The 13990-nt window shown below is 43.4% G+C and overlaps 1 protein-coding gene across 6 annotated transcripts in view; it reads left to right on the forward strand.

The window, feature by feature from the left end:
• The window catches only part of GABPB1 (GA binding protein transcription factor subunit beta 1), an 841719-nt gene that overhangs the window by 666633 nt on the left and 161096 nt on the right, over positions 1–13990 (forward strand). For all 6 annotated transcript variants that reach the window (XM_069624968.1, XM_069624969.1, XM_069624970.1 and 3 more), the window contains one exon: positions 7926–8114. In XM_069624968.1, the coding sequence (XP_069481069.1) occupies positions 7926–8114 (189 nt within the window). The remainder of the gene's footprint in view (positions 1–7925; positions 8115–13990) is intronic.

The raw sequence follows: 13990 nt of genomic DNA on the forward strand, positions 1-13990 counted from the left end.
GCTCTGCTAGATCGTAGTTATTTCTTGCTGTTGCTGTAGAGGTTATAACATCTAACCCTAAAGTTCTTCAGAAGTTGTGATTGGTGTAATTAATGTAATAATACCAGTGATTGGCAATCCTGATGTATTTTACTGTAAAGATAAAAGGATGAGCTTGTTTGATGCTTGTTGCATCCTTAGATTCCAGATATGAGATGCTAAGAGCAGTACCTTTTTACATTTCTCCTTGCAGGAGAAGCCATCAAATGGGCTTCATTTATTTCAAAAAATCAAAGCAAGCAATACACGAGTTTGAGAAGTGCAGGCATTGGTCTGCTGAATGCATCCCTCTTTTTCCATCAGCATATGTTTTCTTTTTATCCGAGTCATTTCTGCATAGCAGTTTCTTCAATATAACCCCTGGCAATTCCTCAGCAATTGTTGTGCCCAAAAAGAACGATGTGCCGATTTACTTCCTAATTTGACTTCTGTGTGTGTGCGCGCATACATACGTACAAGCATGAACTATATAGCTATGCATGTATGTGTGCTCTTTATGAGGGGCAGAATTACACAGCTATGCATATTTTGAGCGATTTACAAAGAAGGGCCTCACAAGTTTAACATGTTACAGGGATCTATGCTGCACACCGCTGCTGTTACCATGGTTTTCAGGCACTCTGGAGGATCTGAAATAGGGGGAGGATTGTTGGGTTTAGCGGAGAGGTAAAATGCAAGACTGCTTTACTACGGTTTTGATGTGTGCAGTTCAGAAGTACTCCGGTCTACTGTGTGTTAGTCTTTTTCTAGATGGTATGTGTGTATCCATGAGGGCATTTGTGTCACAGTGGTGCTTGGGTGCAGGTGTGTTGCTAGGTCTGGAAAAGATCCGGGGCTACGTTAATGTCGGAACTGTGGGGACTGGGGGCTAGCTAGCCTTTTGGTTGTAGCTCCTGAGATTCTATTCGGGGCTACAACCAAAGGACCAGGGGCTATAGCCCCATTACCCCCCTCCCATCCCCCCTCCGCAAGCAACACCTCTGCTTGGGTGCGTTGGCCGTTGTGTTGGTTTGGGAATTATCTGTAGTGGGGTGGGACATGAGTGACAAAGGTGATCCACGTATAGTGTTTGGGCGCATAAAGACGAGCGTGTTGTGTTGGGCAAATGGTTCATGCTGTGGGCAAACAATCTAGGATGCGACAAGTGTGTGCCGAATGAAGAACAGTGTATTTAAAGGTAGGTCGGGTAGAGGCGACATGAAGTGTGGGCTGAAGTTAGACTTATAAGTAGTATTGTTTGCACTCTCACAATTAAATAGGTATATATTGATTAACCATACCACCAAACAATAGCAAACGCTGCCTCATTGTGTTTCCATAATGTTAGCAGCTTGGCAATATTTTGCTTACTCTCTCAGAAAAGCATCTTGAGAACTGGGAAGGCAGATACTACAAAAGTCTATTTTGCAGATGTGTGAACAGAGTTTTGTTGTAATTGAAATTGGTATTACACGTGACATTCGCGTTAAAGGTGCTTTGTTTGTTTTGTCATGATAGTTGTCACTTTATCTGGTGTTTTTAAAGTGTCCCCGACACCGTAAAATAGTCTCCAAGGGTCTGGTTTTCTTCCCGTTAGTGCGCAGGCCCGTCTTTTCGCTTGTCTCTCCTTTTCCTAGGGTGAGTGCCTCCATCCTTTTTCCTCTGCCTTTTCCTTCGTCAGAGCCTTGGCCGTTCTCTGGCTTGTCGTTGGTCAGAGGTTTGGCATTTTTTCTCTCATCCCTCCTCCGATATCTGGGTTTGCACTTTTATTCTACCTTCCAGGTTTTCTTTCACCCCACCTTGCTCCATTTTCCAGATTTTCCCTTTTCCGCCACCTGCCGTGCTATTCCCTCCACACTCCTCTTATTGACCCACGCGACATTTCACAGTCCTTGCCTTTTAATCCTAGATCTCTGGAATATTCCAACTCGCCACTGTGTGCTCCAATTCTCCCTTTCACTGCTGTTCTTGGTACGCTGGCCTTTATCTTGGTCTTGTACTGAAAAGCCTGCCATTGAGTGTGCTACAAAGGTCAGGTGTTTTGCCTGAACATACTCTTTGGTAGGGAGGGTTTGTAGTCATGAGTTTGGAATGGAAGTCTTTAAATAAGTCACCCACATGTGTGTGCGTGTGTGTCTGCTGTCTTGACTCTCCTTCTGGTTGCCAGACCCCATCTTGTTTTTCCTCCATACTCAACACGATTGTTTGTGTGTTTGATAAAGTCAGTTTATGGAACTGGGAGTTTGAAAAAAGTTCCCCCTGCATTTTGTGTGCTGGGGGTGTTTTGTCCATTGATTTTAATGGGGGCGTTGGCTGCAGGACATTCTTTTTCTACCACGACTGCAGCTATAGGGAAAACACGTTCAAGTCTCTGTAGTGTGGATAAGAAGTGAAATCATCTGTGTTTGGTTGTTAGACAGAAAATAATTGTGCTTCTCTGTCACCATGGGTGCTAAATGGAAGAGTAGTGTGTGGGTCTCCCATTGTTCTTTTCTGGGAGTGGAAGGTTTTTCTATGGTCTGGTTGAGGTTTTCCTTACCTTGGATTGGTAGTTGTTTCCGGATCCGATTCAGGTTTTCCCTCTCTTTTAGAGAGTGGTATTCTAGGAGATGAGGTCCTTTTTTTCCCTTTTTTTTTTGTCTTTCAGATTGGTCTGGCAAACTGGCCCTTTGGATATATTCTTAAGAGCTTTTCCAGGTTTTTAGCATCTGGTTATTTTCTATTTTGTTAATGTGCTTATATACTGTGCCAAAATAAAACCATACTAGTATCAGAATTCCTAAACTTGTCCATGGAGTGGCATGCTCTGCCCCCGCCAGAGGCATCCGGACCTCTATCTGATGGAGGAAAGAAAATTAGCGAGGGGAAAATAAGAGGATATGAAAATGGAAATTATAATGGGAAAATGTCACCTGGTCTAATAGCCGTTAAAGTAGCTGTATAGATGTTATATTCACAAGCTCTAATTGCGAGACTCACACCCCGGTGCTCGAGATTCGCCCTATGATGGCAAGTGATCACTCTATGCTGTTGATGACCTGTAAAGGTGTTCCAACAAAACCTTGAGATACACTGTACTATAACCCTTTGGTTAATCCCCAGGGGAATAGATTGCAGTGAATTATTAGCACATTAGGAATATTTAACACTTTACTATTAAATTGTGGGCTCCAGAAGGAGGAAATCATGCTTTGTCAGGGAGAAGTGGGGAAGCTCAAAGCATTATTGGGGCCTATGGACCCTAGGTGTCATTTAAAAAGGAATAATCTCGCTAAAGTAAGCCACCACTATAATGCAGATATAGCCTATAAGAAGAGGGAACTAAATGCAGCTATTCGCCGAACGAGGAGATCTGACTTACTATCGTGGAGCGAGAAATCCGAAAGAATTACAACATTGCAGACAAGATATAAGAACTGGTTAAAGGGACATAGATTCTCCACTAATGACGCAGGTTGGAAATCCATAAATCAGCAGATGAGGATCAACAACTTGAAGAAATCCTGGCATCGATTAGGTGGCTGTGGGGACAGTGGCTTAGCTAAAGAGATTGTGGGCATCCCTGAGACCCAATATGGGTTATTTATAGGTCGGGTGTTTAGTGGAGAGGAATTTGTAGACCCGGGGCAGGGACTGAGGTCCATGCACAATACGCTGTTAAGTAGATATATAAGGAGGCGAACTTGGTCAATAGCATAAATAAAGGCTTCAAGCGCCCCAGGCCGAGATGGCCTGTGCAATTTGGTACTAAAAGGAAACCCTTCATTCTGGGCTCCGCTTCACCATCAATTATTTGATACAATCTGAAAAACAGGATGCATACCAACTTCCTGGAAGGTGTCCATCCTTATTCCAGTTTTCAAGAATGGTTTACGTACTCAGCCCTTTAACTATCATCTACTGGCGATGTTAGATTGCAGCTCCAAGTTATTTGCCAATTTATTACTAGAGCTGCTGACAGAATGGGTGATCGAGAAAGGTTTGTTAAAATCTCAACAGACGGCCTTTCGCAAGGGCTTTGCAACTACGCATTCAATGTGGACTCGCTTCACCCTTATCTCGGACTCCCACAGTTAACCAGGAAAGGCATTGTACCTTTGTTTTGTTGACTACACCGCAGCGTTTGACAGTGTCATCAGGTCAAAACTGTGAACATTTTTGCACGTTGGGATATTGACACCTCACTTCTCTACTTTATAAAGGCTCTATATAGTGACACCAAAGTCAGAGAAAGAAGGATGTCTCAAGAAGGGGACCTGAGAGGATTATATGCTACGACCAGAGTTTAGTTTAGTTTCTTTATTTGTACCGCGCACCGAACCCTCAGGTAACTGGGTGCTTAGAGCTTATACAGAGGTTACTGAGTTATGAACACAACGATCCACAGATAATACAGGTAATTTACAGGAAATACAGGTGATTTTGGACACAGGGATATACAGAGACAGAAAACAACAACAGAGATAAGTGCAGGATGACCAGAGGTTACAGAATGTGGTCGCGGAGGGGAGCAATAAAATGCCGTTTTAGGCAGGGAGGTTACAATGGGCGGGGTAGAGTCAGTCTGGCTGGGCCAGGGACTGAGCAAACTGGGAGTTTCCCGAAGAGCCATCTCTTTACTTTGGCTCTGAAGGTCCAGAATGCAGGTTCCGTCCTGAGGCTAAGGGGGAGTGCATGCCACTGTTTGGCAGCTAGAACTGGGAAGCTTGCTCCACCTGCTCTTTTTAGTAGGATTCTTGGCACAGCTAGACAGTGTGAGTAGATGGTCCTAGTTGGTCTAGTGGGCTGGCGTATGTTGAATTTATCAGCTAGGAATTTGGGGGCGGTGTTTGATAGACACTTGTGGGTGATGACGAGTGTGCGGAGGGCGATTCTGTCCTGTATCGGGAGCCAGTGGGCGTCTTGCCTGAAACTAGTGATGTGCATGGATCTTGGTATATTTAGAGCTGCTCTTAGGACGATATTTTGAAGGACCTGGAGTTTGTTGAGGTTCCCTTCGGAAGTGCCTAGGAAGAGAGTGTTGAAGTAGTCGATCTTGGATAACATTAGAGCCCTGGCTTGTGTGATGCAGCTACTGAGGGAAAGGAATTGCTTGCAGGCGTTAATATGCTTGTTAGTGTAGGCCATAGAAGACGCGTCGAGTTCACCTGCTTCTTAAGGGACATTGTGGAGTCTAAGTAGGCTCCCAGAGTTTTGATCTCTTTGGCCACTTTGATTGGGTTTGCATCAATGTTGATGGAGGCATAGCGAGGGTCTAGTTTGTTCAGCCGGGTTTGAGAGTTGACGATCAAGAGCTCAGTTTTATTGTCGTTGGGGCAAAGGCAGTGATCTGCCATCCACGCCTGGATTTCCATATATATTTCGTTGATTCTTTTAGAATCATCTCGATAGCTCCCTGAAAGTGTGATGAGAACCATGTATTAGGTCACCCTCCAGCCCGGCTATAGACATCAAAGAGTTTCCGCATTTTTTGCTTCTGTTTGGATTGTCTTGTATTGAATACACATTAATCACATGTCACAAGAGGTGGTGGTTACACAGTGCTCTTTATAGCATTATCTTGTTTTATCATTGCATTTTTGCAATTTACCTTGTCATAATAATTGTGTAAGGGCAAGGCTAAGACTGAGAATTAACCTCCCTGCACACCCAGTATTTGTGAAGAATTTGTTTGCATTTTTGTTTGTTATCTTTACAAATACCTCTTTTTGAATACCATTGATGCATGACTACTAAATGCATCCAGCAACAAAATAAATTTAAAAGCTGTCTGAATGATATCTATTCTTGTCTGAACTCCTCATTGTACATCTTCACATTTAATGTGTTTTTGTATTTTCTTGGACACAATAGAAATTACCTAGGCCTACTACAATTAATAAGTAGCCCCCCTAAATGTTACACTTCAGTACAGACCCCATTTGTTAACCGAGAACCTGGGTGTCATCAGCATAATTGGTGTATGTGACACCCAGGTTGTCAAGACGGTCAAAGAGGAGCTTGGTGAAGATGTTGTAAAGCGTTGGGGAAACGCACAAGCCTTGTGGTATGCTGTAGTGGATGGGAATCGGATCAGCTGAGGCAGAGGGTGCAAAGACCCTGGTGGTGCGGTTAGACAGGAAGGATTGTATCTAGGTAGAGGCGTTGCTGGAGAAGGCAGCTGCTGTGGACAGGTACTCAGTGAGAATTTGATGATCGACAAGATCAAAAGCCGCCGAGAGGTCTAACAGCAGGAGCATGGCAAGCTTGCCATTGTCCATAGCCTCATCCATTTGAATTTTGAGATGCGGGAGGGTTGGGGGGGGGGTCATTATTGGCCCAGTCCACCTTACATGCTTTGAGATTCACCAAGAGCGTTTAATTTAGGGACCTGGACATTTCTGTAAAGCATTACCTATAGTTAATTGGGGTATTCAACCTTCCTGAAACAAATTGGATGTTAACCTCGCTAAAATACAGGTGAGGTCCCTTCGTTTTGAGGCTGGTGAAGATTTAGATTATTTAGCAGGCAGTCGGAAATACGTGCTATTTTCATATCGAGCGTTCTCAATAGGGAGGCATAAAACGCATCTATTAAAATTACCATATTAATTGTATCTCTTAACAGGGGTTTTTGCAGGAATCCACATCCCCCACCACCATCACTCAAAAAAAAAAAAATGTTATATTTTTCGTTATAAATGTTTAATTATAAGTGCATTCTTGATTAAATGTTTTGTTATAAAGACATGTAACCGTGTAATGGTGGATGCATGAGGGGCTCGAGAGAGTGCTTGGGCCATCCTGAAATGGGGATCTGGCCAGCTTGTACACATGGAAACTCTTTTAATAAAATTATTCGCAATATTGTCAGATATGTGAATTAGCAATGTTCACAACTGCCTGAAGAATTAGCAAAATTATCCCCTTTTTTCCTCTGTTTGGTATGTTACGAAGTTTTTATACTGCATCAAATCGTCACCACCACCTCAGATGTTTCAGAGCGCCTAAGCTTGTCCTTTTGTGTAAATTGTTTATGGACATGGGCACTGACTTTGGCCCAGCAACGGTCAGGCTAGTGAGCCTTTCACAGTGCCAGGGTGTCATTGTGAGCCTGGGCATACTGAATCCATACGAAGGAAAACATGAGGTCAAAGCCCTTCTACTTACATCTCTAGGCCAATATTGGCCACAAACAGCCAGACTCTATAGATGGGCAATCCGGACAGAAGAAACCATGGGCACTTTTCAATAAGGGTGGGGGATTGAAAAACTGAAAACTCCAACATTTCGGGTGGAGAGCAACCAAACCATTGCTCAAATAAAAAGGAGGGGATTAGATTACAATTTCTGAGGGATTTCTGGCAAGAGTCGTTAGTATTTTTTCACTTTGATACTGAAAGCTCAAATATACAACCTGAAGCATAGTATGTACTCTTTCATAGACTCTAGACAGATGAAGAAATGTGAGCAATGCATACTGATAATGGTTCTAAGACATTTGAATTCAGAAAACCAATATTTCCATTCTGCACACTGAGGGGTCTGAGGGATATTTTAAGTGGTCTATGTGCAGCGTTCGATTTTGCACAGAGGAGTTTGCATATTTCCTGTAATAACAAAACCATGATTCTCCAATTTCTTAGGTCTGTCTCAAAATATGCATGTTTAACAGTCCATTTTAATTTTTAGCAGGTTGAGGGTGATCTGGATCCAATCTGTTTAATTGTGGATGGGCCGATTTTTCCCTTACTTTAAAGAATATTTGGATTATGTAAATGTATGTTAGAAAATGATATCAAGTCAAAATGCACAACCCTAGCAGTGCTCATGCCAAACTTGCATCTGATGTCTTTTTATTTACATATAATAAAATCATTGTTACAGTTGTAAAAACTCTAATTGTAGACCTATGAAACCTCTTTCAGTGGTGGCTTCTGAGGAAGTAGTGACTGCAGAATCCGTGGATGGAGCAATACAACAGGTTGTAAGTTCCGGAGGGCAGCAAGTTATCACAATCGTCACAGATGGCATTCATCTCAGTAATCTACAGTCTGGACTCCAAACAGGTGGAATGGGACAACCAATTATTGTGACCATGCCAGATGGGCAACAAGGTTAGTTGAAACATAACTTGTGTGATATTTCTTTAAAAAAAGGGTTTGCAACATACCATTGAGGAAAAATGTTTTCTTGATTTGTTGTAATCCAACTACATCGCCATTACTTTCTGCAACCATGAAAAGTAGATTGGATTTGCCCATTCTATGTATCGTGTTTTAGAATTGAGCACATTCCAATAATGGTAAAAGCAAGAAATCTGTATGGGAATACAGTAGGTGAAATATTTCCTGTACTTGACAATTTCTAATTTTCCTAGGTTAACACATTTTTTTCCAAACATTACTGGACGTTCTCATTTTATAACTATTTTTACCATTTTCCACCCTTGTTTCTCAGCCATCAGAATATGGGGTGAGTTCACTACAGCACCTTTGAACAGCAGAGCCAAAACAATTTCATGCCCTTGGTGCATGGGAGGAAGGACTTTGTATGCCCTAAACCCCTCCCTGCCGCCCCCCCCTTTAGCTCAACTCCTCTTCCTCTTACCCCTTTCTTAATATGCTGTCTGGGCAGCTCTTAAGTAGTCTTGTTTTGTCTGGATACAGTGATCAGACAAAATTAGACACACTGTTTGTAGGGCCCTAAAATAGCTTTGTTTTTTTTACTTGCACACTGTGGTGCTATTTTGCACCCATAAGGGGGCTCCTTCCTGCAGGCCTACTCACATTATTTCCCAATCTGGTAGTGCAGGCTTGAGGTCAGGGTCTCTCCCCCACTCTCAGACAACCTTGGGGCCGGCACAGGTCCCAAGGGAACAAGCAATGTTCTGACTGCCAATAGCAGCCTGCAGGTTGCTTCGCTCCGGCACCATGGAGACAGCTCCCTAGCCACACTGCAGCCCCTCACAAACACCAGGCCAGCGTCTCCTTGGCTTCTCTGGCCAAGACAACGTCCCCAGCTTGCTCTTTCACCTGTGTAGAACCACACCTTTTTATAGTTGTGAAAACAGTCAAGTGGAATCGGGTGTAAGTGATAATTTAGTAAATAGCTGATTCTCATCAATGGGACAACTTAAGTTCTTTCTACAGCCTGTTTCCCTTACACTTCCCATGTTATTCCGGTTGCCTCTTCCTTGTCCCAGTATTTGTTGGAAATGGGGAGAGGGAGATGGAATGGGTTTGGAAATACCACTAAAGGCTGAGGGAGAGTGGGTTTGGGCTTTTCTCATCCTCTTTTCAGTACTAGGTGTGGGGATTTTTTTGGGGGTTTATTAAGGTGAGTGGGTGATGTTTTCCACCTTTCTTTATTTGGGTTGTTGGAGTACTATTGATACGGTGTGTTGCTTCTAAATCCCTTTACAGTATACCCTCTGGGTTTTGAGGACGGAGAGACATGGTTAGTGTCAAGGGTTGTGAAAGTGTTTGGTCTCCCTAGATGTTCAACATAGTTTTATCTTCCCTTTTCTTGAGGGGAAGGTCAAGGGATTGGACCAGACTTGGATGATAATATCCCATGAACAAAGAGGGGAGTGTAGGATTTATAGGGACAAGGAATGAGGGAATACCATGTATCCCCTTCGGACGCTCTCCCTGCAGTCCGAAGTACCCCCCTGACCAGGTGATCCTCCCTTGCTTGACCGCCCCCAGGGATCCAAGAGCGATGACCCTTCCCTGGCCACCTGAACAGCAGATCCCCGTGGAATACTTGTGAGAACTCCCTCAGGTTTCTCATAAATGACAGACAGCAGTTGGCAGTACTTAGAAGCCACCACTAATTGGTTATCCCTGCATTGCTCAAGCCCAGACCACCCCAAGCTTGCATGTTCTGCAAGTTCTTTTGAAAAGGTAGATATCTGAAAAATCATTTGTCCTCCCTATCCCCTAGACCCCCACCCTTGGGAAGACGAGGTCAATAGGATCAGGACTCTTAATTCCAATGATAGAACTAGATTGTTCTAGTGACTGTCCAAAGGGATGATTCTGCCTAAAACAGATCTGTGGTAACCTTGCAACTAGACTCCTCCCCAGCAACCATTCATTCAAAAGTTAGGTGCTTATATAAGGTGCTTTAGATGCCTAATCTATACCTTTTTCCTTGATGAAGAGAAACTGGAACAAGGTGCCTTTCTACCCCTGGTGGAATAATATAGAATTCCTTTCCTTCGAAGCAACCTCTTTCCATCCTGTCTAAAAAGTCTGAACTTGTGGGCCAGAAGTATCTCTTGCGTTCACCTTGGCAAGGTGAAGTTTGTGCGCTCCCCTCGCGCAATGGCTCAGAGGACCTCTCTGCGTTCACCTTGGCAAGGTGAAGTTTGTGCGCTCCCCTCGCGCAATGGCTCAGAGGATAGGGAATAGGATATCGTTGGCGATTCCCCTTCTCGCTTGCCTTTGAGAGTGGGGGACAAAAATACAGACTGGTGTCGGAGGAGGACATCAGAGGGCCGATGGCGGAAATGATGGACTTTGTTGGAGACCGAGGTCATGAGTCTGAAGGAAGGGCCACAGAGGAAACAGAGAGGAAAGACAAGAGACAGGAGAGACATCCCTGGTTGAAGGAAATTTAAGAAGCTCAATACTCCTCCCGCCGGGAGGCCCTGAACCCTTCTTTGATAAAGGGGATAGTATCTTTCGATAATGTGATTGTGTTTAAGCCCCCCTCTTTGTATGATGAGTGGCTAAAAGGTAGAGAAGACCTGTAGGGGCATGCGCTTCCAGAGTATCTCTGAGGGGGTGGGCAGTGAGACATTAAGGGGGCATTGTGGAATTGGGGTGGATGCGGGGGGTGGACGATGGGAAAAATAAGGGGGGGGCAGCAGGAAGCTCAGGAGGTTGTGGCGAAATAGCCCGGTGATCTAGTTATTTCTGGTGGTTCAGTCAGGAGTCGACCTTGGCAGGGACTCCGGGGAGGGGAGGGGAGGGGAGGAGAGGGGAAGAGTATTGAAGATGGGTAGGGATGTTGGGGAAGTTTATGGCAGGTTTTATTATGGGGTGTTTCAAGTGATTTAGCGTTTTATGAGTTAAAGGCAGGGCTTCCATGCTGATAGACTGGGCCTACAAGTATTTGCTGGAGGAATTAAAGTGCAGAATATTGGGTATTGGTTGGTTCACTCCTCTATCTAGCCCACTGTATGCAATGTCAATTGGCTTCTTAAACGCTGGTGGCATTAACTCACCCACAAAAAGATGGTGCGTGACTAGAGAATTTACACATTCCAAGTTGGACTTGCTTTTCCTCCAGGAGACACACTGAATGAAGGGGCAAGAACCGACTCTTAGATCAAAACCTATGGAGGATGTCTACCAGGCCTTGTTTACGGCAAAGAAAAAAGGGGTGGCAATCCTGGTGTTGGAACGTGTAGGTCTGGAAGTGGAAAATGTACTCTGGGACCCTAAGGGGCATTATCTGTTTTTGAAAGGAAGGATACAGAGGAATTATCCGTCACTGGGCACAGTGTTTTGCCCAAACGAAGGACAGGTCACTTTCTGGGACAAGATGAAGGAGAAACTCAAATTGTTAGTGAAGGGCCCCCTAATAGAGTGTGAGGACTTCAATATGGTTTGCGACCCGACTGGAGACAGGAAGAGAAAGGGGACATTGGGGGGCGGCTCAACAGAGAGAGACAAGGACTCCAAGAAATGTCAGCAGATTAATCGAGAACTTGGCATATTGGATTCTCTGACCCTTTCGGGATCCGGCGATCCACCATTTACATTCTACTTTCAGGTTCACGACTTGTTCTCAAGGATTGAAAATATCTTAATAGATAATAGCCTGCAAGGTCATGCTTCCGGATTCCGGGTGGATCCGATACCATGATCAGACCATGACCTAGTACGTATAGAGGTGGGGAATGGATGGGGAATTGTGTGGAAAGGTAGGTGGAAATGCAATGATTCTCTATTAAAAGACAGAGACCTTGCAGACCCCCCTTACCAGTATGAAAGGGTATTTTGACTTTAACGATAACAGGGAGGTTGGACCAGGTACCCTGTGGGAGGGCTTTAAGGCTACGATTCGAGGGTTAACTCATTTGGATAAGATCCCACAACAAAAGATAAAGAATGAAGCAAGAACGCCTAAGGGCAAAATTTAAAGATTCAATCAGGAAGTGCACAGCAGAGGTTTATGACTCCAGAAAAGGCAGGGAAATTGAAAACATGTATGAATAGGTATGGGTTTGAATCCTTAAATGTGCCCTATGACCACTCTGAGTTGATATGAAATGGCAAGCTGCGTCACCTATCCCCCAAGGCCAACCCTCACAATGCCTTAAAAAGATAATAGTACAACAGTGGTGGGAAATGTTGTATCGCGCTCTGCCTCTTTCACGTGAGTGAACATATATTAGGTACAGTAATGCGTTCTTTAAATCCTCAAGTCTTCCAGTAGACAATTTATTCTCAAGAAAGTCAACCGACATGTGTTTCAACCTTTGTCGTCCTCAAGGCTGGCATGACGAAGCATAAACATGTATGTGATCACATTACAAAACAGTAAAATAAAAAATGTTTTTGACAGCATGAAAACCATGATTATGCGTATTTGTTATGTACCATTTGGAAATTAATGAATATATATGCATTAGCGTGGTAAGTAGTTGAGTATTAGGTCAAATGGTTACATACCCGTGCAAATTGCTTCAACGCGGGGGTAGTCCAGAAACGGAAAAACACAAAGATACACATTCATAAAATAGATTCAATCTTAATATTATTGTACTTGTATGAATTGCATAGGCTCAGCTGAGTGATAGACCTCACCCACATTACACCATCTAAGACTTGGGCTACCACCTTTGTGTTTGGCACGCGTGCTCTCTACTTAATTGGGGTATTTACCACATGATACATTTATGCTTGCTATTTAAATTTCTTGTGTCTTGGCGATAAATTGGCAAGTATGCTCCATCATACTGGCATAGGCCCAAACTGAGCATAGTGGCACCGTGGCCATTTCCTCACCCAGTGATGATTGAAAATATATATGCCATTGTAACTCACCCAGTCTTAATCCAAAACTATTATGCATACCTCATAGAACAAGATGCATTAGAAATGTGTGTTTAATTACTGCCATTTTATCTTAGTCTTAGAAAGTATAGCCTGGACATGGGATCCATAATACATGCTATTCAATACCTACCATAACTGCCTCCAATGCGCTGTATCAATCTAAATACATCCCATCCCATGTGGAGTGTCCACAATTATGTTGTGATGAGTAATTACTCATTTAATAAAAAAGAATTGATGAACATATTTGTTGTAATTGTGTTTTCACTATTGCTTAAAACCAGTTTCAAATTAAATGAGCTCAGGTTAATAGATATCAAACGCTTACCGTGTATGCGCTGAAAAGACATTATTCAGGTGCACGTATTCAGCGTTGTGTGAAATCCCTCGAATTAACTCATCCAATATGGTTCATAACCTATACAGGTAAAGCAAAAGATATGCTAGATGTAGATAGGCTCTAACTGGTTATTGGGGACCAGTCATTACATCTTGAGCTAATGTTATTAGTAAAAGAGGCTTACCGTGTTTGTGCTGTTCTACCGAATATTCAGGTGCACATGTTCCAAATTGTATGGGTATAATCCCATGATAATTATATACATTAAGTTACACGAACTCTATAAAGGAAAAATTGTATGCTTAGGCCCTCTTAGAGCCCCAAATAAGTCCTTATAACTCTCTAATAGTAGCCCCATGTAGCGTTGATATATATTCACGTACCACGATCATGTAGAATTCCCAGATCTGACTAACTACGTCTTCACGGACAAGTGCCACGCAAAACCACCACTGCATTTGTGATGTCGAGCCATGCGAGTGACGTCACGCGCATCGCTGGCCGAGTGCACGCGGCATCACACGCCTGACGTCATTTGTTTACATCTGTAGATTTGCGCTCGTTTAAAGTCTTAGAA

Source organism: Ambystoma mexicanum, chromosome 11 (assembly GCF_040938575.1).
Source record: "Ambystoma mexicanum isolate Mex_15411 chromosome 11, UKY_AmexF1_1, whole genome shotgun sequence".
Lineage (NCBI taxonomy): Eukaryota > Metazoa > Chordata > Amphibia > Caudata > Ambystomatidae > Ambystoma > Ambystoma mexicanum.